The sequence below is a fragment of the Adiantum capillus-veneris genome, chromosome 7 (genome assembly GCF_014529385.1).
Source record: "Adiantum capillus-veneris isolate H3 chromosome 7, ASM1452938v2, whole genome shotgun sequence".
NCBI classification, from domain to species: domain Eukaryota; kingdom Viridiplantae; phylum Streptophyta; class Polypodiopsida; order Polypodiales; family Pteridaceae; genus Adiantum; species Adiantum capillus-veneris.
In genome coordinates this window covers 13,413,948-13,441,459 of record NC_140937.1, presented here as the reverse complement: position 1 = coordinate 13,441,459, position 27,512 = coordinate 13,413,948, and the positions used below count along the sequence as shown (strand labels likewise).

General features: G+C 46.6%; 1 protein-coding gene across 4 annotated transcripts in view; it reads right to left on the bottom strand.

The window, feature by feature from the left end:
• Nucleotides 1-735: 735 nt before the first annotated feature.
• LOC147453459 (Adaptin ear-binding coat-associated protein 1 NECAP-1) overlaps nt 736-27,512 on the bottom strand; it is a 63,187-nt gene continuing 36,410 nt past the window's right edge. For 2 of the 4 annotated variants that reach the window (XM_086515641.1, XM_086515642.1), the window contains exons 7-8: nt 1,349-1,460; nt 736-1,264 (exon numbers count right to left, since the gene is read on the bottom strand). In XM_086515641.1, coding sequence (XP_086371767.1) covers nt 995-1,264; nt 1,349-1,460 — 382 coding nt within the window. In that variant the 3' untranslated portion in view covers nt 736-994. Of the gene's footprint in view, nt 1,265-1,308; nt 1,461-27,512 lie in introns of all 4 variants that reach the window. The other 2 variants (XM_086515644.1, XM_086515643.1) reach the window with 2 other exon arrangements.

The window sequence follows — 27,512 nt, the reverse complement described above, 5'->3', positions numbered from 1 at the left end:
CTTTGAGGTTACAATCTGACCATTTGGGTTTTGATTAGTGTTGAGTGATTTGGCTTTCTTTTTTTCAAGGTAACAAGCCACTCTATGAAGAGAAAATTGGCGTTGCCAACAATTAATTTCCATTAGAAAAGGAACTTAGGTGTTTCTATCATTCTGCCATGGTAACAATCCTTGAAAGCAACATAAAGGTGATCATAGATAGTTTGGTACGGTGGGCAATACATTTCGGAAGGCTTGTTCCTTCCATGTTTGTGACCATGAGCAACCTTCCATGCTTGGAAATCTTTGCTTCTATTTGCTGAAGCAAAGCAAATGTCAGATTGTGTCCAATTAAACAGAGAATGGCGCTACCTTCATAATAAAAGACATGCACCCACATCAGAACTACTGTCATTTTTCCAGCATACGATGAGCACTTCAAGTGGTGCTCATCTCTAGCATGTTCCCAGTTTTGACTTAGCTTTTGGAGTCTTGACTCTGGTAGCTGGCTCAACTCGTTATAGTGTTATCGATGGATGGAAAAAAGGGTCCTGGTTTAATTTGCAAAACATAGAAGAGATCCACCACACGTGAGAACACAGGCTCTACCTTCCACTTCAAAAATGACAAAAATTTGTAGAAACATGATGTGTGACTACTAATTTAGATGAATTGCCATGCCATAGGTTCGTGCAAAAAAAATTGTCCATCACAGTTAGCTCCTTGACAATTAAATCGTTCACTGGAACCGATGTGTAGATGTCAACAATGCTTGTAATTAGAGCAAATTTTCCAATTCAAAATCATTTGAAGCAAAAGTTGTGTGAACCAGTTTAGATAACTTTCATAGAGAGACAAAATGATTGGTCCAATCACTTAGCACTGAAGCACACATGTACAGATATTGCCACACTTTGTTTGGGATGAATCCAAGCAGCACAGCACTGGGGAAAGACTAAAACAAACGCAATCTTGTTTTCCATCTGTGCATGTGAAAGCTTCACCTCCGCTTCACTCAACCTGCAGTCTGGAAATCTCCAAAGTCGTCGTCGACATTTTCTTCAGACTTTGAAGAGCTCGTCGATCTCAATGATTCAAACTCTGTGTCTTTTGGTTTGTTGAATGCAGCTCGAACAATAGCTCTTGGAAAGGTAGGGTTTGGAGGTGGTGCAAGGAATGGAACTGGAGACGAGGTGGCTACACCTGAGGCCACAGATTTTTGAGACGAGTCTTGATCCTGGTCGAAGAATTTCGATCTCATAGGTTCAGGAGGTTTATCCTTGGACTGTAGAGATAAAAATCACTTATTTGCATTGTTTAGTATATTACCTTTTTGGTTTGAAGAATTCAACTGAGGAAAGACTCTTACAGATTTCAAAGTTAGACGTAACGTCTCCCCGTCTTTCAAGCTATAATCAACAGACGGTTTTGACTCGTACTCTTGGACTAATTCTTCAGCTTGCTTCTTCTTCATGACGTATCTGAGAGCAAACAGTCAGAGTCACTATGCACATATACATCTGAAAATTGGAAGAGAAAAAAACGCAAGGGACACTTAATATTAAGGAGACAAATCTTCATGACAAACATTTGAACCTTTTTATACCTCAGTCTAAGCCAAGATAGAAAAGCCGCTATAGTACACCAAGATAGAAAAGCCGCTATAGTACACCTGTCTGTATTATTGAGATTGTCGCATGATTCAAACTTTTAAAGCACCGATTTCCTCTATCACAAGAAGGCATGCTAATTAAGGTTATTTATCCACAATTTTGAGAGGATAGAATAGGAAATCATGGCCAAAATCTAGATTTGTATCATCATTCAATGGGATGTTCAATGAGCAACTGAAAATCAAGCCTCATCCAATATGAGTGTCAATCCAATCTAAGACTTCTTTCAGCAATTTGATAGAATGAAAAAAAAAACATATCCTTTGACCTTCCAAACTGCTGGAGGTTTTACAAGATTTCCACATCGACATGGTGCTAGTACAGTGGATTATGTTATGGCCCAGCCAGATCTCATTCCATTCTTTCAGGATTTCATGGTGGGCACTATGCCAGTTGGAGTAGCAGTTTGATCATGCTATCTTGTCTTTCACTCTTACGTTTCAGTTCAGCACAGCTCCATTAGGAGAGGTCCCCACGCACACTTGGTATACCTTCGTGAGGGAGACGGATTCTGTGTATATGGATGAGATATACAGGCAGCTATGCACTCCAGAGCCGGGACGGCCACTAGATGAACTCACTCACATATTGACAGAGACGCTCCTCCATGATGCAGCATCAGAGGCATACCCCCACAGCCAGCCTACACGAAGACGATCTAGGAGCATGCCCCAGAACAGTTGGTATGATGAGAGTGTAGAGAGACGAGGATCAAATTACAAAGGGAAGTGCTCATGGGTATTACCACACATAGACAGTCACGGATTATCTTTCGCCGCCTAGTGCGACGAAAGAAAAGGGCTTATCTATCTCAGCTAGAGCGGGATCTATATCAGCTATTTATGAGTCAAGACTCAGGCGAAGCATGGAGGCTATTCTACGAGCATTCACCACCACCCACAGCATCAGGGCAACCACCTTTGCCGGACCCACGAGAGACATGCCCTGAGACATGTACTTTCTTTACTGCCGAGAGGGTAAGGAAAGCCATTGACAGGATGAAGACAAGGAGAGCACATGATCACGATGGTCTGGTAGCAGAGCACTTCATCCATGCCAGAGATAAGCTTGTAGAGCTTCTTGCTATGATGTTTAATCGAGCCATGTATGAAGGCTTTCCTGAGACTTCGAGTTACGATTGTGCCTATTTTCAAGTCAGGAGATCCCATGATTCCCGGGAATTATCGCACCATCATGGTTAGTCACACATTGGCTAGGCTGTATGCATCCGTTCTTGAGCAGGAGCTGAGTAGATGGGCAAAGCGAGAGGGCTTACGAGCACCAGGGCAAGCAGGATCCACTCTTGACCAGATTCTGACACTCAAAGCTATTATTGAGGAGGGTAGACAACATGGCAAGAGGATCTATTGTAGCTTTGTGGATTTCCGCAAAGCTTTGGACACAGTGCCGAGAGCCAGACTTATACGCAAACTACAGGAGATGGGTGTGCCTATAGAGCTGATATGGGGTATTTTGGCTTTATACACAACACTGATGGGGCGGGTACGCACTACTGAGGGAATGTCTGACATGGTCCACTCCACTATTTGAGTAAAGCAAGGATGCCCCCTATCTCTGACTCTTTTTGGGATGTATGTGGGTGAGTTTTCAAACTATGTAGAGCGTCAGGGAGACAGAGGGGCTCTTCTAGTAGGGACATGGATTCCGTTGTTACTATATGCTGATGATATTGTGTTGATTTCTGACTCTCCAGAGGGGATGCAACGTCATTTAGATGCTTTGCATACATTTGCTCGTGACAGTGGATTGTCTGTCAACCTTGGGAAAACCAAAGTTATGGTGTTTAACACCACACCACAGTGGGTCAGGAGGTCAGCACCCACATTTACGTATGGCCAGGAGACTATGGAGTAGACAGATGCATATACCTATGTTGGGGTAGTTTTTGGTGGACCGGTGTTTTCACTGAGGAGAGCATCAGAGACTAGACTAACGAGAGCCTATGCAACCTTGGGAGGACTGGAGAGGATGTGTTTGCAAGTTCAGTTTCAAGAACCGCAAACAAAGTTCTGGCTTTTTGACACTCTAGTGACTTCAGCTATGCTCTACGGAGTCGGTTGTCTCTATGATCCCTCGGATGATTCGGGCTAAGGCCTTAGTGCCGCATGAGATTATCCAAAGCCCCCCCGCCCCCCACACCCTCGTGGTTTAGGCATTGACTAGATCAGTATCCTTTATACACAGTTTATGGAATCTCCCCAGGGACAGATATGCTCGGCTTGCCCTGGAGTCATCTCAACAACTACCGCTACAAGGCAATACAGCTTGTTGGTATGGACACATGACAGCATGGTTTCAGTCACATGGTTTCAACATGGATAGATTGCCTCTGTTTCAATACTCCCTAGATGCACCCTCCCTGTCTCTCACACAAACAAAGATCATCAGACTCATACGGCAGGATCTCATTCAGCTAGATACCAGGAGCACATGGATATAGCCGACATAGGAGTTGGGCACGAAGATGGCCTCCTACAGAGAGCATCTTCTCCAACTCATGGAGGACGATTTTGTACTAGGCCTGCATACACGGATACGCACTTATCTCATGGGATACGATGCGCTATTGGGCAGATACGCACATCCTCACATCAGCTCCAGATCGAGACTGGCCGATTTCGAGGGCTACCAGCATCGAGACTGACCGATTTCGAGGGGTACCAGTAGGGGCCAAGATATGTCACCTATGTCACTGAAGAGCCAGAGAAAGAGCTGCACTACACATGTCATTGCCGGGCGTACTATGAGATATGAGGCCGCTTCCAATGTCTGTTCAGAGAGGGTTTCGGACCATTTGATAGTCATGAGATACGAGGATTAGAGATGTCACGGATTGTTCCTGTTAGAGATGCGCAGACTTAGGGAGAGTTTGCTGAGGACATCAGGGGAGAGACAATCCCAGAGACAGATCACAGATTTCTTTACACCAGCCAGGGGAGAGCCAAAGAAGCAGTCATCACAGCAAATCTCAGAGCCCACCCACACTAGAGGTACGTTGATTGACCGAGCCATTGAGCTAGGAAGATCCAGACGCCCACGACCTCGAGGGGTCTCCCACCATCGACGAAGGCTACAACAGAAGATACAGATCACTCTAGCTCGACATGCAAGATGCCCAACCAGAGTACTGACCATGGAGGACATTGATGAGATTTGATAGCGACCGATGAGAGATTTCATTTGAACCCACCATTCCCCCCCCCCCCCCCCCCGCCCCCCCAAGCTCCAGATTCATTTCCTTAGTGTTTTAGTGTTTTTTAGTCTTAGTTCTTTGTACTTTCCATACTCAGACATGGTATCAGATTCACCAATTGTAACTTTTTGGTCTCATAGGTCATTTTGGCCCTTCGAAGACGTTAATATAACATTTCATCTCTCTCTCTCTCTCTCTCTCTCTCTCTCTCTCTCTCTCTCTCTCTCTCTCTCTCTCTCTCTCTCTCTCTCTCTCATTCATTGTACTGGGCACCTTTTGTATTAGCTGACACATCCATACAGTCCCAACTTGTAGTAGTTGTATTTTTTGTTTCAGTTCTTTTGATTCCGGACATGGTATCAGATTCACTATGTTGTAACAGCTTGGTCTCATAGGTCATTTTGGCCTTTTGAAGATGTTTATATATCATTTCATCTCTCTCTCTCTCTCTCTCTCTCTCTCTCTCTCTCTCTCTCTCTCTCTCTCTCTCTCTGCACGCAGGCAGGTCACACTGAGGTGCTTTCTCTCACGTGTGAGAGGCCATCTCTCTCAGCGCGCAGGCAGGGCTGAATGCACAGGGCGGGGAGCTGCTGAGAGCGACGCACAGGGCTGCAGGTTGGGGGCTCGTGCTGGAGCAGCTTGTGACAAGGCCTGCGCAGGCAGCAGGACGAGCAGGTTCGCAGGTTGCTGTGTCTGCTGCTGCGCGCGCTGTTGCTACTGCTGCTGCACGCGCTGCTGCTGCTGCTGCTGCTGCTGCTGCTGCCGCCTGCATTGCCCTCCCCCCCCCCCCCCCCAACAATCTCGCACAGCCAGCCCCGCCCCCCCCCCCCCCCCCCCCCCCCCCACCCACAAGCAGGTACAGGGGGTTTTTTTTTTTTTTGCCCGTCAAAAATTACCCCCCCTCCCACAGCCAGAAAATCAGAGTGACGCGGGGGGGAAAGGGAAATTTTCAGTTTTCAGTTGGAGATTTTTCGAAAGACAGTGCAACAACCTCCAGGTTTACAAAAGGCAAAACAATTTTGACAAAAACTCTGCAAAAAATCAGAAAAGCAAACATCAAGAATGTATGATTGATTTGGGGAAACCCTATGTATACATTATGCAGGACAGGGATGTATGCGTGATGTGGACATAGTGGGTTGACTTGGCAGAAGTGCAGATTATATTATTTTTTGATGGAGGTCATGACTGCTTCGCCGGTGTGTAAGCCCCATCCGAAGGCAACCTTTGTGCTTACAAACAAGCGGATTACACAAATGGAGAGGGAGATGAAAGACTGGAAAGCAGATATGGAGGGATGGTGGAAAGAGAAGGCCAACCTTCTTCAAATGTTTCTCAACGAAGGCGCGCAGTGGAAGAAAGAGAAAGAGGACCTGCACGCAGAGCTACAAGCACTTAAGGCGGAATCCAAAGCACTTACAGAAGAGGTCTCAGCTCTCAAGCGAGAACTTGAGGATAAAGCGAGCAACGGACTAGAGGAGGGGGAATTCCAGCCTTCGGTAGTAGAGGAAATCAAGGTCATCAAAGAGCAGGTACGGATGATCAAAGAGGAGGAGAAACAAAAGATGGTAAAGACGTCTTCGTGGATGGATGTGATCACGAAGACGCAAACGAAGGCGGATGAGGCCGAGAAGTGGATAGAAGTCGCTAAGAAAGGCAAAGGGAAAGAAACCACATCTGTCCCCACTCCTACAATAATCAACATGACTCTAGAGGAAGAACAGCGAAGGAAAACTAGAGCTTTGCATATAAGAGTAACCGGTCTAAAAGACCGAGATGATGTGGAAGGGGAAGTTGAAGAACTTCTCTACATGATGGGTAGTGAGGCTACTCATACAAAGGCATGGAGGGTGGGGAAGAAGACACAAGGCAATGGGGAGACTTCAAAAGGGAGAGCTTTAATCATCCGTTTCCCATCCATGGAGGCAAAGAAGGACTTCTTGAAGAAGCGTCCTACACTAAAGAAAACGAGCATATTCCTTGGAGATGACCTCACTCTCACACAGCTTGCGCATATGAGAGAGGTAACGCCAGAGATTCAAGCGGCAAGGGAGAAGGGAAAGACGGCCTTCTACAGAGATGGCCGGGTTGTGATTGTAGAGCGGCGCTCCACATGACAGTGCGAGAATGACATCATCATTCTAGGGGATTTCAATGCTAGGACTGCCCATCATCAGACAGTATTTTATGATACTTCAGAGGAGATGCTGAGAGAGCTAGATGCCGCAGAGACAGGCCTATCCAGACTATCACAAGATGGAGAACACACTGAGTATGGACGACACTTGATAGACATGGGGACTGCACTTGGATTGGCCATCTTGAATGGCCTACAGAGATTTCCCGCTTCACGGGGTTTTACATGCGTTCCACACAGACATGGAGCTAGCACAGTGGATTATGTCATGGCACAGCCAAGCCTCATCTCTAGTATCCAGGATCTCACGGTTGGACCCAGACCTGTTGGTGTGGCAGTGGATCATGCTCTTGTGTCAATGACCATCTCTTTTCAGTTTAGTGTAGCACACAGGCTACAGACAGCAGCCCCTACTCGCTACACCTTCACGCGGGAGACAGACTCTGTATACATAGATGGGATCTACAGACGTCTATGCACAGAGGAGCCAGGGCGACCTCTGGAGGAGCTTACTACTATATTGACACAGACACTACATGATGCAGCAGCAGAGGCATACCCACATACCCAGCCTGAGCAGAGACGCCGTTCGGGGAGCATGCCCCAGAACAGTTGGTATGATGAGGAATGCCGGGACACTAGAGCTAGACTTCAGAGGGAGGTGCTTTTGGGGGACATCACTCACAGACAGTCACAGATTGACTTCCGACGCCTAGTGCGGCGGAAGAAGAGGGCATTTTTGGCTCGGCTAGAGCAGGATCTATATCAGCTATTCTTGAGTCAGGACTCACGTGAGGCATGGCGGCTCTTTCAAGAGCACTCCCCCCCCCCCCCCCCCCCCCCCCGCCATCACTTCTACAGAGGACTGGGGCCAGTACGCATCATCTCTGTACACAGTTCCTGAGCAGCCCCCCCTTCCCGACCCTCCCGATCCATGCCCACACACATGCGCTTTTTTCACCGCAGAGATGGTGAGGAAGGCCATTGACAGGATGAGGACTGGGAGAGCATACGATCATGATGGTTTAGTGGCTGAGCATTTCACACATGCCAGAGATCTACTAGCAGAGCTTCTAGCAGTGATGTTTAACCGTGCCATGTGTGAGGGCTTGCCTGATACTTGGAGCCTATCTACTATTGTACCTATCTTCAAGTCGGGAGACGCTATGGAGCCTGGGAATTATCGCACTATCATGATTGGACACACATTGGCACGGTTGTACGCATCTATTCTTGAGCAGCAGCTGAGTAGATGGGCAGAGAGGGAGGGGATACGCAAAGCCGGGCAGGCAGGGTTCAAGAGGGGTTTTTCTACTCTTGACCATATCTTGACACTCAGAGCCATCATTGAGGAGGGTAGATTGCGTGGGAGACGGATCTATTGTAGCTTTGTGGATTTCCGCAAAGCATTTGACACAGTGCCTAGAGCTAGATTGATGCGCAGATTACAGTAGATGGGAGTACCCACAGAGCTCATTTGGGGGGTCATGGAATTATACAGGTCAATAGTGGGGCAGGTACGCACCTCAGAGGGTCTATCCAAACCGATTCACTCCACTATTGTGGTGAAGCAGGGGTGCCCGCTCTCCCCTACTTTGTTTGGTATGTATGTGGATGAGGTTTCTGACTACATTGAGAGAGATGGTGATAGAGGTGCACAGCTGGCAGGGACATGGATTCCATTATTGTTATATGCTGATGATATTGTGTTGATCTCCGACTGTCTGGAGGGGATGCAACGTCACTTGGATGCTTTGAATAGGTTTGCCCAGGAAAGTGGTTTGTCTATCAACCTTGGTAAAACCAAGGTCATGGTATTTAATACCACCCCACAGTGGATCAGGAGGTCAGCCCCAGCATTCACATACGGCCAGGAGACTGTGGAGTATACAGATGCGTACACTTACCTCGGAGTGGTTTTTAGTGGGCCAGCATTCTCATTGAGGAGGGCAGCAGAGACTAGACTGACCAGAGCCCATGCAGCATTGGGTAGATTGGAAAGGATGTGTTCACAGGTTCAGTTTCAGGAGCCTCGGACGAAGCTCTGGCTCTTTGACACTCTGGTGGCTTCTGCATTGCTTTATGGAGCTGAGATTTGGGGACCTTCATTGGATCATCATGGGAGGACAGGCTGCAGTGATGGATGGGGGGACATGGAGAAGCCTCTGGTCTCTATGATCTCGCGGCTTGAGGCCAGGACATGCCGCCTGTGTGACATCGAGCTTGAGACAGAGTTGCACTACACATGCCACAGTGCCACTGCCCCGTGTACTACGAGATACGAGGCCGCTTCCATTGCTTGTTCAGAGAGGGCTTTGGACCATTCTCCAGAGTCATGCAATACGAGGATCAGAGATGCTTGGGTTTGTTTTTGCTCAAGCTACGCAGACACAGAGAGAGAGCCTCATGAGAGGAGAGGCTAGCCAGTCTCAGAGACAGATCACAGATTTCTTTAGAGCTGCCACTGGACACCCGGAGGAGTTACTACCACAGCAAAGCTCGTCGTCTCACACCAGAGGCACACTGATCGACCGAGCGACTGAGCTGGGGAGATCCAGACGCCCACGACTACGGAGGACTACACAGCATCGGCGGAGGCTGCATCAGAGGATTCGGATCACTTTGGCTCGACATGCACGACGCCTGGTCAGACTACTGACCATGGAGGAGATTGATGAGATTCGCCAGCGACCGATGCTGGATCTCTTGTGATCTACCTATCCCAGCTAGCTGCTTAGTTAACACCTAGTAGTTTAGGATTCCAAAGTATTTTATTGTGACATTTGTCATTTCATTTTTGTCATCTTGTTACTCTGACTTTGTATCAGATCCACCACATTGTAACTTTCTGGTCTCATAGGTCACTTTGGCCCTTTGAAGACGTTAATATTTCATTTCATTTCATTTCTCTCTCTCTCTCTCTCTCTCTCTCTCTCTCTCTCTCTCTCTCTCTCTCTCTCTCTCTCTCTCTCTCTCTCTCTCTCTCTGTGCAAAGGAATCCTTATTCATCCTGCCCGATTGGATATCTATGTCGATACAAAAGCATGATAGGAAAATTCGGATTCTCGCAGTCTCAATGTGACTTAGAGTCTCTCTGGTGTCAAACTCGCGCTCACCTAGAAAGTCGTCTCTTGGAAACTCCTCAAGCTGCCGACGTATGCATCCCAAACGATTGTGTAATTTTCATTCCCTGCGGAAGAGAGCTCATTGCTTCTCTACAGCTCTCTCTCTCTCTCTCTCTCTCTCTCTCTCTCTCTCTCTCTCTTTGGCACGAAAAATGGTTGTATACTGTGTACAAAAAGATACCACTGGAGATGCTCAATGGCCTATCCCCCAAGGATGTACACAACAAGGATAACAATGCGAGGGCTATGTATACATGAGGGTGGCTTGTAGGAGGAACACAAAATGAACCATTGGGAGGTGTAAAATGCCAAGTGATGTGACCATTGACCTATCCTATGGACAAGCCAGTGTCCACCTCAACGGGGCAAGAGTCTTCCAAGCGAGAGAAAGAATCAAGGGAACCGGATGAAAGTTCATCACAGAATTCCGAAGAAGTAAGGGAATCAATTGATAGTACATCCAAGGGTTCCAAAGTAGCAAGGGAATCAGCTGATGGTTCATAAGAGAATTCCGACAATTCAAATTAAGGTGCTAGTGGACAAGGGACCCAACAGGGCAACCTACACGTCTCAGGGTGTAACAGACTTGGGCACCCCAAGTCGGGAATGCCTCCTTGAGAATTCGCTAAAGCCTCCTGGACCTTGGCAAAAGCAATGTCCAAGTCCCTCGTGTACTGGTCGGCTTCAAAAATCTTATCTTTTGTGCCAAGGAAGGTGTCACGTGACACATCCCAACCCTATGTGTCCGTGGACAAGCTACACCACAGCAGGGTTCAGTCAGTTCAGTCAAGTCTAGATTAGCAGTGATCTGGCACTTTTGTGAGTCTATTCGTAGGCCGTGCATGCCCAGACAATTAGCATAGATGCATATCCTCCGGTTGCACATAGCATGATCATCAAAATTCCCATCAGAATCCATTAGCATCAGTTAGGGGAATTTTCCAGTGCATTTAGCCTATTTTCCTATTTATTGGGATTTTCACTTATTATTTTTAAGTGACTTTCCTACAAAAGTAGGTAGGGCAATTTTGCTAACTTAATATATAAGCAAACCAAAGTTCACACTTTCTGGCAAAAGAGGCAGCAGGAGCTTCCCGCTCAACAGGCAACTTCTTAGCAGTACCCCCTCAAGTACCTTGGCGTTTTTGGAGATCCCATCCTCGCCGACCCGCAAGATTTGGCGTTTTCAGCCTAGCCTAGATCGTCAACACCACAAGAACCCTAGCGCTAGCAGAGAACTGCCATCGCCAGCAAAATTCATCAGCATTGCTAGCGTTTTTCCCAAGCAGCCAAATTTGCAGATTCAGATCAGGCCAGCGTTTTGGCAAGGAGGCAGAACCAGCCAGCGTTTTATTTTTCAGCCCTAACCGCCTCAGATCCACAGCGTTTTCAGCCTCATGCACAGTAGCAGAACCACCCCAAAGTTGGTTGCAGATGCTCCCCCATTTTCAGCCATAAAAACGCAGCCAAAACAGTCATTTTCAGCAAACAAGAAGACCATGAAAATCAGCAGATAAAAGATCTCAGATTTCAGCCATCAAGTCGTCGTTGTCATCTCCGTCATCGTCATTGGCATAGTCCCATTGCATCAGTCCATTGCATACGCATTGTACACCTTTGTGCAATCAAAGTAGACCACTCTCGCCGACGAGAGTGGGGCCTTCGGAGGAGGGTTTTACAACCTCTCGGGTGTCGTATCTCTTCTCTCTCCTTCTCTCAGTCTCATTCACTTGCACGCACAACATCCACTCACTTTGTTCGTGACCACAACACTCTACAAGACGGGAAGCTCTCTCTTTCCCTAGGAACTAAAAGGAACCTTGAGCAATAAAGATCACTAATCTTGAGAAAATACAACATTCATTCCGCTGCACCTTACATTGGTATCAGAGCTTTGGAAGTGTTCTGCATTACTCAAGGAAAGAACCACAAGAACCACAAGGATTTCTTTTTGCTTGTTGCGATCGCACGAACCCAAGTTTACTTGGGCGTGGCGATTCCTAATCGTGTTTTGTTGAAGAGTGACAGGAATCCCAAGAAAGAAAGGCTTGTCCAGCCTCCCCTTGTGTCTCTTTTCACTCATTGAGAGCGGATCGTGCACTTAGCGGCCGGCCAATCGACGTGAGGTGGGAAAAAAAAACCTAGGTGTGAGCGCAAGGCCACCAAGGGGTGCGCCCACAAAAAAGGGTAGAACTCGGGTGAAGAGAAGATCCTTCTCCAACGCGATTTGCAAGCGAAAGAAAACCTCAAGAACCGAAGCCCCTCAAGACTCAAGAACCTCAAGATCCCCAAGAACCCAAGTTCCTCGTGAACTTCAGAACCCAAGAACCCACGATTGCAGAATGATCATCACTCGAAGCGGATTGGATACTTCGCTTGGAAGTGATGAGCATGAGAGAGGCGAAGAAGAATTTTCCCCACCAGGAGGTTTTTCCGACCCTTCCCCATCTACGACAAAGATTGCACTAACTCCTATGGAGGAGTTGGACCAAGAAAGAGAAGCAGAAAGAAAAGCCTACAAAGAAGATATGGCAACCATCGAGCGTAAGTACCAAGACAGAATGGCAGCCATAGCACGTGAGACCAAAGCACTACAAGAACAGAGCGACCGACAAAACAAAGAGTTCTTGCGACTTTTTTCTCAAGTACACTATCAGTCTCTTCTTCTCCAAAGCAGGATACACAGGATTTGCATGATTATTTGAAGCATGATGATGATTTGAATGATATTGCTAAGCATGATGATTTGAATGACAATGATAAGCATGATGATTTGGATGCCAATGATTTGCATAATGATTTGGATGACGATGACAAGCATGTGATTTGCATGATCAAGATGTGATTTCTCACAAGCATGATGATTTGCATGATCCAGATGTGATTTCTCACAAGCATGATGAGTTGCATGAAGAAGATATGATTGTTCACAAGGATGATGTGTTAGTTGATGCTTTTCCTAGCGAAGCTAACCTCGTTGTAGAATCGATCAATCACCAAGAATCGATCTTGGCTTTCGAGTCGAGGTCCACAGATTCCCCACAAGAAGATTTGCTAGATCCCGAAGAACCGATCTTGGCTCTCGAGCCTTGGTCCAAGGAACCATCACAGAAAGTATTATGTGTTCACATGATTGATACGCATGCATTGTTCGAGTGTTTCATTCGTAATGGTTTCCTGTATTTTAGTCAGCATCGTTATGTGATCCCTTTTCCTAGGCATGACATATTGTATGTTGAGCACGTTTCTCTCATGGATGAGCACGAATGTATGCGGATTGTGCATGAAAAGTTGAAAATATTGTATGTCAGGAAGTCACATTCCATGTCTCTTCCTTGGCATGAAACAGTTTCTGAACGAGCACATGATTGTATGAGTACCACGCATGGGCATTTCCATTGTGATTTGCCACAGTTGATTGATTTCGATCAAACAGAAAAGATTCGACCTCATTGTTTGCATGTGTTTGATAAACGGGTTGTCACTCCGTCTCTATGTTCATCTACCTTGCATACACAATCTTTAGCAAAGACAATATTTTTTTCCTTCACTTTACATGGAATGGGTATGTTCATGGTTTTGTGTTGGAGATGGTTTCAGGAATTTTCAGCCATGGAGATTCTTGAAGACGAAAGAAACAGGACTCTACACAAAGTTGAAGCAAGAAAGGAGATTTAGAAGACTTTGTGTCTCTTTCGGCGCGGCCCAAAGAAACAAGCGTTGCAGACCTTTATGAAGTTCAAGTACCGCTCGGCCCACACGGCAGAGTGGGCCGACGAAGAGTCCCTTCCAAGATTCCGGATGCTGTTGGCGATCTCCCTCGATGCCATACAGTTCGGTACTAGTACCTCACTTTGAAAAGGAGGGGATGTCACGTGACACATCCCAACCCTATGTGTCCGTGGACAAGCTACACCACAGCAGGGTTCACTCACTTCAGTCAAGTCTAGATTAGCAGTGATCTGGCACTTTTGTGAGTCTATTCGTAGGCCGTGCATGCCCAGACAATTAGCATAGATGCATATCCTCCGGTTGCACACAGCATGATCATCGGAATTCCCATCAGAATCCATTAGCATCAGTTAGGGGAATTTTCCAGTGCATTTAGCCTATTTTCTTATTTATTGGGATTTTCACTTATTATTTTTAAGTGACTTTCCTACAAAAGTAGGTAGGGCAATTTTGCTAACTTAATATATAAGCAAACCAAAGTTCACACTTTCTGGCAGACGAGGCAGCAGGAGCTTCCCGCTCAACAAGCAACTTCTCAGCAGTACCCCCTCAAGCACCTTGGCGTTTTTGGAGACCCCATCCTCGCCGACCCGCAAGATCTGGCGTTTTCAGCCTAGCCTGGATCGTCAACACCACAAGAACCCTAGCGCTAGCAGAGAACTGCCATCGCCAGCAAAATTCATCAGCATTGCTAGCGTTTTTCCCAAGCAGCCAAATCAGCGTTTTGATTTGCAGATTCAGATCAGGCCAGCGTTTTAGCAAGGAGGCAGAACCAGCCAGCGTTTTATTTTTCAGCCCTAAACCGCCTCAGATCCACAGCGTTTTCAGCCTCATGCACAGTAGCACAACCACCCCAAAGTTGGTTGCAGATGCTCCCCCATTTTCAGCCATAAAAACGCAGCCAAAACAGTCATTTTCAGCAAACAAGAAGACCATGAAAATCAGCAGATAAAAGATCTCAGATTTCAGCCATCAAGTCGTCGTCGTCATCTCCGTCGTCGTCATCGGCATAGTCCCATTGCATCAGTCCATTGCATACGCATTGTACACCTTTGTGCAATCAAAGTAGACCACTCTCGCCGACGAGAGTGGGGCCTTCGGAGGAGGGTTTTACAACCTCTCGGGTGTCGTATCTCTTCTCTCTCCTTCTCTCAGTCTCATTCACTTGCATGCACAACATCCACTCACTTTGTTCGTGACCACAGCACTCTACAAGACGGAAAGCTCTCTCTTTCCCTAAGAACTAAAAGGAACCTTGAGCAATAAAGATCACTAATCTTGAGAAAATACGCCATTCATTCCACTGCACCTTACAGAAGGGTGGAACCTTCGGAGCACCTTCAATGATCTCAAATGGCGCCTTCCCCGTCGAAGAGTGGATCGTGTTATTGTAGGAAAATTCCACCAAGGGGCAAAAAATTTCCCATTGAGTCTTCTAATAAGAAATGTAAGACTTCAATAAATCCAGAATGATTGAATTAGCAATCTCAGATTTCCCATCTGTCTACGGTAGAATGATGATAAGAATTGCAACCGTGTGCCAATGTTCTCCCAAATAGCCCTCCAAAACAAACTCGTGAATCAAGGATCTCTGTCGGAGACTATTGTCTCAGGCATGCCATGTAGTCGGAAAATCTGTGGAGTGAACAGTCTCGCTAAATGATCCGGCTTGACTGTTTTCTTCACTGGAATGAAGTGAGCTTGCTTGCTAAATCTGTCGAGGACAGTTCAAATGCCATCATGCCCACTCTATGTCTTCGGGAGAATCAAAAATGAAATCCATTGCAATACTTTCCCAGGGGCGGGTGGGAATGGGTGAAGGTTGTAGTAATCCCTGTGCCTTGTGCCTGTCAAACTTGACCTTCTTGCATACTAAACAACTGCGAACAAATTCGTTCACATCTTTCTTGAGTCTCGGCCCAAAGAAGTAACACTCTCTGGAGCTTCTTTCCTCAGAAGAAGGGTGGACCACCATGTTCGAGCATTTCCTTTGAGAAAAGATGCAGCCCTTCTAATCTTTGAGTGCTAAGAGTAGTGCCCTCCAGAGAAGGCTATGTCAAACTGGGATGAACGCCAAAGCCCTTGGAGCATCTCAGAATCCAAAAAAGGATTCAAATTTTATCAACTGTCCACCTTTAAATTCTTTTGCTTTCTTGCTCTTGTCTTCAAGGAAGTCATATTGGTTGGCTCTATAGAAGTGCTTCTTCTTTGCATAAAACATATGGTCATCGGAGTCCGAATTGTCAGAGGATGACTTCTCTATAGAGCTATCAAAAAATGGGCGGAACTTGAGTTTCTTTGCCTTTTTCTTGCCTTTCCGAAGCTGTGGAAATAGCCAGAACCAACGGCTTCTAAGACAAAGCATCTGCCATAAAATCCTTCTGTCCCTGAACATGGACAATCTGGAAGTGAAACTGTGACAAGATGTTCACCCACCGCATCTGCTTTTCCGATAGTTGCTTCTGTGACAAGAAGTAGCGTAAACTCTGATGGTCTGTGAAGACAGTAAATCCGCTCCGAGTAGGTAGTGCCGCCACTGAGTAAGAGCATGGATAACCGCCAAAAGCTCTTTCTCATTAATCTGTGCTGTCAATTCCAGCCTTGAGAACAATCGGCTCTCATAGGCAATGACATGGCCTTCTTGCATTAAGACCGCACCCAGACCACGACCACAAGCATCACAATAAACTTCAAATGACTTCTGCAAATCCGGCAAAGTCAAAACTGGTCCCGTAGTCGATTTCTCTTTCAATGACTGAAAGGCAGTCACCTCTATGGGTCCCCACGAGAGAGGGACTCCTTTCTGTGTCAAAACATGCAAAGGGAAAGCAACCTCTGCAAACTTTCTAATGAACCAACCGCCTGTAGTACGAGCACAATCCCAAAAAGCTTCTAACTTCATGGACATTCTTCAAATCGGGCCAATCACGGATAGTCTCTATCTTGGCCGGATCCATCTACACTCCTGCTGCTGACACAATGTATTCCAAAAAGTGTATCTCTAGTAGGAAAAATTCACTTTTCTTCGCATCAATCACCAACTTGTGATCTCGTAATGCCTGAAAGACTTGAAGCAGATGTTCTCTATGTTTTGCCTCATCCTTGGAGAAAACAATGATGTCGTCAAAGAAAGTGCCAACGAATAGTCTGTACTCTCTAAAAATCATGTCCATCATCCGATTAAATGTCCCACGAGCATTGGTTAAACCAAAAGGCATGACCAAAAACTCAAATAACCCAAAAGTCGTCCGAAAGGCCGTCTTGTAGACGTCTCCCGGTGCGATTCGGATCTAATGATATCCACTTTTCAAGTCGATCCTACTAAAACACGAGGATCCCTGTAGTCGGTCAAGAATATCATCGATCCTAGGAATCGGAAATCTGTTCTTGATGGTGATTTTGTTGAGAGCTCTATAATCGATGCACATTCTCCAAGATCCGTCTTTCTTCAAAACCAACAACACTGGAGAGCAGCACGGTGAAGTACTAGGCTAGACAAGACCCTTTTCCAAGAGGTCTTTCACTTGGTTCATAATCTCTTCGTTTTGGGCTCGGCTCACACGATAAGGTGGCCGGTTCGGTGGTATGCTTCCAGGTATCAGATCAATAGTATGATCTTCAGGACGAGCGGGTGGTAACTCGCCTGGCAGGCCCTCTGAGAAGCAATCGACATGAGAGTGGAGAAAATTTTGGTGTTCTTTATCAAGTTCAAACATATTTGTCCTATCCTCATCACTCAACTCTTTCAAAAAGATCGAGTAAACAAACAGACTAGATTTCATTAATTTAGAAATGGCCGAAGCCGATACAATAGGGATAGACTCGCCCGTAAGTTTTACATGGAGTACAATGGTTCTGCCCTTCTCTGTGGTCAATGTCGCTTTCCTCGCCCAATAGTCGACCACGACGTTGTTCTTGTGGTACCAGGGAATTCCCAAGAGGACATCACAACCTTCCAAAGGCATTATGTAAAAGTCCTCATGCCCCAAATACCCCTGACAATTCAACCAAAGTTTGCCAACGACAGGTGTAATAGCTACGTCCCTGCCGCGTGCCGCTAGAACTGCCTCTGCAAGTGGTCCCATCCAATCGGGAGTGATCTCGAGCCGTGCCGCCAGTTCCGATGAAATGAAGTTCGCCTTGGCTCCTCCATCAAAGAAGATCAGGGCGTCTTGGTCTTTCACTTTGCCCCAAGCTCGGCAAAGTTCTGTACTCTCGTCCATCGTGCTGGGATCACCACCCACGCAATCTGGAACCAGTCTTGTTTTCATCTTGCCTTTTCTTCCACGATCCTCAGCTGCTCTGGAACTCTCACGCCTCTCGTCGTCCTTGTCGTTCTATTCTTTCTGTGCCTTTTTAGGGCACTTTGCGGAGATATACCCAGTTTCCCCGCATCCAAAACACTTCCCCTCCTTTATATAGCGAGCCCTCTCTTGAGGAGTAAGTTTGGGTCGTGCATCCTTTTCTTTCTGTTTTAGGTTGCTCTTTCTCTTTCTACTTTCATTTTTCGAAGTCTGTTCGGCTCTTTGCGGCATGATCTCACCTGTGGGGTAGGTCAGACTGCCAGAGTGAATGGCAAAACCCCTTTTCGCATGACTCATCAACTCCTGAATGGAAGCTGACTTTTGTTTTTAGCAATGATCTCGCATCTCTGTAGGAAGACCCAAGGTAAAAAGCTCAATCTGTTCCTTGAACGAGATCTTCTTAAATGAAGAGGCAGGTAGAAAAGAGCTCCAGAATCTCTCGCAATAAGCGTCCACTGTATCCTTCTTGGTCATCCGAAGATGGTTCCAAGCAATTCCTATGTCGCGTTCATACTCTCGAGTCAGCCATGAAGAAATAAAAAGTCTTTTGAATTTCAGTCATTTAACTGACGTTGTCTTGTTTAATAGGAGCGTGGATCACCAAGTTCGAGCATTCCCCTTAAAGTAAGAGGCAGCTCTCCGAATCTTAAGAGTGCTATGAGTAACGCCCTCCTGAGAAAGCTATGTTAAACTGTTGTATAAAAGACAAAGCCTTCGAAGCATCTCTATAGCCAAAAAATGTGTCAAATTTAATCGACTGTCCACCTTCCTTAAACTCTCGAACTTTCTTGCTTTTATCTTCCAGAAAGTCATACTGGTTGGCTTTATAAAAATTCTTCTTCTTTGCGTAAAAGATGCTGTCATCCGAGTCCGAACTATCTGAAGACGAGTCCTCTGTAGAACTGTCAACCATGGGGCGAGATTTAGGCTTCTTTGCCTTTTTCTTGCCCTTTCCGAAGCTTTGCTTTTTGCTTCGCTTTTTGCCTTTTCTATCTTCTTCGCTCGAGTCAGATGAGCTAGAAGAAGAAGAAGAAGAAGAATTGGGTACTCCTTCACATCTAACACGCTGCTTCTGCTTTCTTGCCAATATCAAAAGTAGACGGACGACCCAAATAACCCGGGAAGTCAGTGCCTTTCTTCTGCTTTTTGTCGTGCTTTTTAGCTTTGTTCTGCGCGTCAAAAAGCTGAGCAATTCGTGCATCAACCACCTCTTCTAATTCTTGCTCTATGTACATCCTGGGAGTAGGAGGTTTCTTGAGAGCCGGTTTGAGGGGTGGCTTTGTGGTCTGCCGCACTGTGAGTGCACCTCATCGAAAGAGGTCTCGCTCATATATTTTTGCAGATTTTGGGTCCTTCGCAAAATTAAGCATCATCTTTGTTGCATCGCCGATTAATCATCGACGCTCCATCTCTTCGAGCTCCGCCTTAGTAGGCCGAGGCGGGCCATACTCCTCGCGTGAATCTTCGTTATGATCTCTTCCCGCATCTCCGGATGCAGAGGAAGTCGACTGATCTCTGCCTAAAGCCATAAGTGCCACGGAAAAAGGACCAGATTTCCCGTAGGAGAGAAATCGGCCGTGCTCTGATACCACTGTAACAGACTTGGACACTCCAAGTCGAGAATCTACCGTGACACCACAAAATAATCAATTTAAAACAGTTCACAATTGATTCGACACTGGCCCGGCGGAGTTCCGTGCCTAGAGATATTGGTCCCAAAGACTGGCGCCCCTTTCGATATTTCTTTTTGTATTAATCTGTGTTCAAAGTACAAGAGTATAGGCAAGTGCTCACTCTCAGACTGTGCATCCAGATGCTCTGAGTTGTGAGAAGCCTATCCACATATTTAAAGGGTTTACAATGGATGCTAAAAGCAGAGCCCAGCTTTTAAAATAAAGCAAGAGCAAAAGAGCTTCTCTCTCTCTCTCACATGGTGTCACGTGACACATCCAACATGGTGTCGATATCCACCATGAGTTGTGAGAAGCCTATCCACATATTTAAAGGGTTTACAAGGGATGCCAAAAGCAGAGCCCAAAAGTTGAAAAGCTTTTAAAATAAAGCAAGAGCAAAAGAGCTTCTCTCTCTCTCTCTCACATGGTGTCGATATTTCTTTTTGTATTAATCTGTGTTCAAAGTACAAGAGTATAGGCAAGTGCTCACTCTCAGACTCTGCGTCCAGATGCTCTGAGTTGTGAGAAGCCTCTCCACATATTTAAAGGGTTTACAAGGGGATGCTAAAAGCAGAGCCCAAAAGTTGAAAAGCTTTTAAAATAAAGCAAGAGCAAAAGAGCTTCTCTCTCTCTCTCACATGGTGTCACGTGACACATCCAACCCTATGTGTCCGTGGACAAGCTACAGCATGATCAGGGTTCAATCAGTCCAGTCAGTCTAGATTAGAAGTGATCTGGCACTTTTTCTAAGTCTATTCGTAGACCGTGCATGCCCAGTCACTTAGTGTAGATGCATATCCTCTGGTTGCACACAGCATGATCATAAGCATTCCCATCAGAATCCATCAGAATCGGTCAGGGGAATTTTCCAGTGCATTTAGCCTATTTTACCTATTTTTTGGCATTTTTCACTTATTAATTTAAGTGACTTTCCAACAAAAGTAAGTAGGGCAATTTTGCTAAGTTTGTATATAAGCAAACTAGAGCTAGCACTATCTGGCAGAAGAGGCAACAGGAGCCAAGCTCAGCAGGCAACTTCTCAACAAGACCTTGGCGGTTTCCCCCACCAAGCAAGAAGAACCAGCCCTAGCGTTTTCTCATCAGCAGATCACCACGACGGAAGACCCCAGCACTTGGCGTTTTGCATCATCACACCATCGCCAGCAAGTCCCATGGCATAGCGTTTTTGTATCAGCATCATCTCCAGCAGACCCAACCAGCTAGCGTTTTTGAGGAGCCTCTGCTAGCGTTTTTCATAAATACATCAGCCTAGCGTTTTGAAGACCCCATCGATTGCAGACATCGCCAATTCCAAGCAATGAAGTCCAGCAGAAAACAGCCCTTGAGAAGCAGCAGATTCAGCCGGAAAGACCCTCAGATTTCAGCCTTAAGAACCTCTGTTTTCAGCCCTAAACCTGCAGATTTTCAGCGTCAAAGACCCACAGAAAACAGCCCCCAAATCAGCGTTTTTGGACTAGTCGCAGATTTCAGCCCATAGCGTTTTTGGACAGCAGATAAAAGATTGCAGATTTCAGCCCTTAGGTCGGTCTCGCCGTCACCGTCGTCATCGCCGACATACCCTAGACTTGCATCAGTCCCATGCATTCAGTTTGTACCAGTTTGTGCAATCATAAGTAGACCACTCTCGCCGACAAGAGTGGGGCCTTCGGAGGAGGGTTTTACAATGTCTCTGGTGTCGTATTCTCTTCTCTCTCTCTCTCTCTCAGTCTCATACACTTGCACACACAGTGTCCATTCACTTTATTATGATCATTGAACTCTTATCATTAAGAACGAAAGGCTCTACCTTCCATAGGAACCAAAGGAACCTTGAGCACAGTTCAGAGCACTCATCTTGAGCAACGCGCAAACATTTATTCCGCTGCACCTAACACATGGCGTAAAATAAAGCAAAGCCAAAAGCTGCCGCAAGCTGCCGCAAAACGGGGACGTCGGTACAGCCTGCCACGTGTCATCATTTCCGTAGTTTACGGGCCGGATTCTTCTGGCAGTGTCCAAAGGGTGGATGTGTGTTGCACTGGGCAGCCACGTCATCAGTTTGTGACATCCGTAAGCTACCACATCAGCATGTCAGAGCGAAAAGCGGGATTCCGTACAGCCTGTCCGTACGGTCTGCCACGTTAGTAGTCAGCGCATAATGCGGGATTCCGTACAACCTATCCGTACGATCTGCCAATCATTTGTATGTGTGTGTGTGTTTGTGTCCAGGTGGCTCTGCCACGTCACCAGTTTGCGATAGCCTAGGTGAGTCCGTCCAACGTGAACTCCAGCCCAACTACAACTAACTGTCTGTCATGTGCCAGTGACACTGTAGCCCTGCTACAGTTTGCCCGCCACAAGACCACTCACCGTCTCGATGAGAGAGAACACGGAAACTGCTATGGAGACCAAGATAACTAAAAGACTTGCATAACGACCCTAAAGGTGGTTGATTGGGCTCGAATTGAGAGAGAGAGAGAGAGAGAGAGAGAGAGAGAGAGAGAGAGAGAGAGAGAGATGACTGCAAAACATTGACTATGTGTGAGAGAGAGGAAGAACTGTGCATTGCACGTGGGCAGCTTACCCGTAGAGTAATAGTAGTTCAACAAAAAGATTGAAGCAAGGACATCGGCTTCTGTTGTTTCACAGAAATCTCCGCAAATGAATTTCCGAAAAATCTCTTCAGCAGCGTGAAAATGGCAAACCCGTGCAATCTACTTGCAGGTACATATGCTTAAGCCAGTGTGCAGAATTTTGAGCAATCACTTTCTCTTTGAAAGAGGCCTGATTTTCTTCTTCAATGGTGAGGCATCCATTTGTAATTGGAGAGAAGAAACTTTCGTTCTGGCAGAACTTTCCCTCCGACTTTATCAACCCAAAAGAGTAGAGCAGAGGCGAGGGAAGAGGGGAGGGGGGTGGTCGGTAGGGGCGGGGGCGGTGATGAGGGGCGAGAGGAAGGGAGGCGGAGGGCGAGTGGATAGGGGCGAGGGTAGAGGGGAGTGGTGGTGAGGGGCGAGGGATGGTGAGGGGGTGGGTAGGGGACCAGGGGTGTTATGCCCCGCTCACAGGAGAGGGGATCTAGCCCAGATGCCGTAGGGATGGGCGTCCAGTGTCCGGGCGCACGTAGTGTGAACACGGCCAGTGTGGCCGGCCATTATTATAAAAGGGAGGCCAAGGCCTCATTTACAGTTATCGACCCCCACTGGCAGAGTGCCAGTGGTTAGCCCGCGAGGCTAGGAGTGCGCAAGGTCACCTCGAGGAGGTGAGGCCGGGTGGTATGGGACGCTCAGTCTTACAGGTGCACGCCTACGTCCTTCGACATTGGGCCCAGCACGGGGGAGCTGCAAGATGGTGGCTATGGTCGGGTGGTTCATCCGACGCGTATCTGTGGGCGGTCTGTGTAGCCGGGAGATCACTCTCCGCATTCGTTTCATGGTATCAGAGCCGGCTTGGCTGCACGAAGGCCTGTGTGCACACCTACAGACCGATTTAAGTCGGATAGTTTTTATTTCATGCAATTTTCGATGATAAATTGTTTAATTGACTAATTTCTTCTCATGAGTGTGTTTGCAGGTGTAAATTGATACTATGTTGCTGATTTTTGATAAAAATCAGCAAATTGACGGGTGAAACTGTTGAAAATTGGAGGGTTACTCATTGATTTTACTTACTGATTAATTTGCAGATTTTGGATTAAATTCAGCATACAATATGTTTTTTTTTCAAAAAAAAAAAACCCTCTCTGTAATCTCCTTCTCTGTGCGAAGCATAGAGAGAGAGAGAGAGAGAGAGAGAGAGAGAGAGAGAGAGAGAGAGAGAGAGAGAGAGAGAATTACCTCTCTCTGCGAGCTCTGCTGGGTACATTGAAGCGAGAGACAGAGAATCCTTGCGCAGGGGATTTGCCAACGTGGGTGCTGAACTGGAGGTTGGGCGTGTATGTGGCACGGGTGTGCGCAAGCAGTACCCCCTCCCACGAACGCGCGCGCGATGCTTTTCTTTCAGCCCACGCGGCATCTGTAGAGCAGGCCAGCGTTCGACTTTTTTTTACGCTGCCTTGTTTTAAAACTTGACCAGGGACTTTTTTAAAGTGACTTGCTCACTTGAGTTTTTTTTAAAGTATGGTTTGGACGCTTTAACTTTTTTAAGTTAAGTGTAAACCCTGCATATTATTCATAAATCACTTACAGAGACTTAAAAGTCTGCAGAGATCTCTCTTTTAACTCCTCTGCTCGTCACCTGAGCTCTCCCTCTCTCACCTGCTCACGCTCCCGTGCTCCAGCCATCGCCTGCTCGCCTTCAGACACTCACGCCGACGTGTAGAGCTCCTCGAACTTCAACTTTTCGCGACCGAAAGTGTAAAATAGGCCCCGTTTTATGTGAAACTTCTAGTTTTTCACGCACTCTGCCATAGATTCCTCCAGCTCAGATGTGCAGCGTGACGACGTGCCAGGTAACATCCAAATTCCATTCACGCATGCTCTCTACACATGGATTACAAGTACTTTCCACAGTTTCGACCAGCGTGTTACCGCTCTGGAAAACGCGAATGTTCAGACGAACCTTCGCTTAGCCTCTCTCGAAAGGGTCGTGCAAGGGCTCAGTTCCCGACTCTCTACTCTCGAAAATATGGCTTAGTCGACGACTGTGCGTATTTCCGAGGGCGAAACCCATCTCCAACAATTGCGGACGCAGATTGCTGCTTTTGGGCGTTCACAGGGTGGTCCGACTGCCACGATTCCGTACAAAACTACAAATTTCTCAGGCGAAGAGAAGGTGTCACATACGGGAGCGCATAGCAATATAAAATATACTTGGATAAATAAAATTTATCACTTAATATTGAAGCCAAAGGATATAGAGAGAAATAGATAGAGAGGGAGAGAGAGAAAGTGAGAAGATCGACACAGTACTGGGGACCAGAAGATGGGTTGGTCCCCCCCCGTAATAGTATCTTTATTACTGAGGAGAAGTCTATACAAGCACTTGAACCGAACGTATTACCACGTTCGTTCTAGAATAAGACTTGATGGTTCCCGGAAGCCTCAGCTTCCGATTCCTAGGGCAAAACCCTATTCCAAGGAACTTCCATTCTTTATTCCAATTCCTCGAGAATCAAGGTTCTCGCCTCTGGATCTCACCTTCCAGACTCAGGGCATGGCATCCCTGCAACTCTCTTTCCAGAGTCCTCTTCCCGCAGAACAACTCTGCTTTCCCGGACACGAAGTCCTTACTTGGGAATCCCAACTTCCGGATCACAACTTGAGAGACTACCTCTCTCCGATCCGTGGATCTACTTCCCAAACTCGGGTATGAAACCCTTGGGCTGATCTGGCTCTAGTTCCTCAGAGCGCTTTTCTCCTGCAGAGGCTCAAACCTTCCTCTGCTCCTACTCTCTCACTAAGAGGAAGTACACCTGCAAACAAATACTCAGAGTTCATAACATGAAAAATCGTTACCTTCAAAGTCTCGACGCTCGAAACGCAACTCCGTTCTCGAAAAGCAATTCCCTGGAAGAGATCTCTCCATAGAAAATCCTCTCTTCCAATCCTACACACAAAAGAGGTGTGTTCTCGGGTTCCTTCTCGTAAATCAGCCCCGTCTACGACGTTTATGGGCTGAAAACAGAGAAAAACAGCAACTTGTCTCGATGGAAACACGCTTCGTAGGCACTTCTTCGCGAGGGAACTCACGCACTGGGTCTTGGCGACATCTGGTACACTTGGGGCAGCCATGGGCATCACCGGCAACGTCCTCTTTACGGCTGGAATCTACAGCAGCATCTCCTCCTTGCAAAGATTGGTCCTCCTCTCTGAGTGAGGGCATGTGATGCTTTTATAGCTCCTAGCCACGGGCACGAATAGCTGCTCGCGTAGAGATCGCGACCTCTTTTTTTTTTTTCAAATTTTTTTTTTCTCTGTTCTGCCAGAAAAATAGAAAGAGAAAACGCTGGCTGATCTGTTGCCTTATTTATCAGATGGCTGCCCACTTATTAAGTGGGCGACCGGCGTATTTTAAAATTAGTCTGAACCTGCCCAAAAACTCAATAAAACCTTTTAAGTTAAAAACAATGCTTTCACAACACTTCCCAGGCGTCCCTGGATGCAATCACATGCACAGTTGCAATGCAGACATAGACTTCCTCGCGGAAAAGCATCTGCTTTCCCGAAAAGCAATCCCGCTTTCTCAGAAAGCATCTGTTTTTCCTCAAAGTTTCCTCTGAACCCATCTTCATTCAAGTGCTTGCTTTTCCTTGTGCACAATTCTAACACAGTTCGGAATTTCCTCCCGACTATGAATATTCCCTTTCCGATGCACCCATCACCCACCTTGTGACGCATTAGGAATACCCATCACCTAGTCCTTTCCTACCGAACTTACGGTACAATCTCCTTCACGATGCTCTATGTCACCCATCATATGACGCATCAGAGATGTCCGTTCCCGGATGGTCGGATACTTCTTTCCGATGCTCCCTGTCACCCATCCGATGTGACGCATCAGAAGTACCCGTTCTTGGTGGCCTTACAGATATTCCCGTTCTCAGTGTTCCCGTCATTACTTTAAATGACGCACTAGGAATACTCTGTACTCGGATGTCTCCAATGAGAAAAGCCCTCTCACTTAAAATTCCAATAATTCATTTAGAATTATTTTTCCTTGGTGTTCCAAGCGAGAAAACCCTCTCACTTATAAATCCAATAATTCATTTAGAATTATTTTTCTGTAAGATAAAGCCAATTTAGCAACAAGAGTGTACGGAACTGGCCGTAAATAACTGGCTACACCAGTGGACCACATACTTTGATCTCCATGGGGAGCATCATGAACGGAGGATTCAGACGATTCCTCTCTATCTGCGTAGTAAGGCGCTTACCTCGTGGCGCGACATGACAGAGAAGCCTACGACGTGGGCTGATTTTTGGGTGAAATTCAAGAGGGATTTCGCTAAAATGGACCCTTTGAAACCTTATGCCAAACTGCAGAGTCTTTCGATGAAAACTCTGTCTTTTGATAAATATACAACAGCTTTCAAAGAGGCGCTTACCTTCTGCAAGGTGGATTCTACGCACGCTGTGCACATGTATCTGCTCGGATTGCATGAGGACTACTGTTGGGCCTTAATTAAGGATAAAGCCCCGACTAATGTCGAGGATGCAGTGGCAAAGGCCAGGACGTTCCATTTAATAAATGGAGCGAATTATGAGAAGAAAAGAACTGCAGACCATCAATCCGGTGAGGGTGCTTCGAGGAAGCGACCCCGATTCCAGCGTAAGTCCAAATCACCGCCGAGATCTTCTCTTGAGAAGAAGAAAGCCAGAAATGCTTCAGTTGCTGATGCAGTGAAGAAGGGGGCTTGCTTCGGATGTGGCTAGACGAGTCACCAAATCAAGGATTGCCCCAAGAAGAAGAAGACGCAAAAACCGCAAGGTCGTCCTTACGTTCAGATTCACGAGATCTCAGGTAACTCTGATGTTGTTCAAGTTGAAATCCATCATTTAGCGCACAGTATACACTAATTGTACTTTTAGCACCAAAGTGTTTGATAAGCACGATCTTCTTCATTTCCCCCGGGAAGATCAATGGTCATGACGTGACCGTACTCCTTGATAATGGAAGCTCACACAATTTTGTGGATGCAAAATTGGTGCAAAAACTGACCCTGCGGACGCGGGAC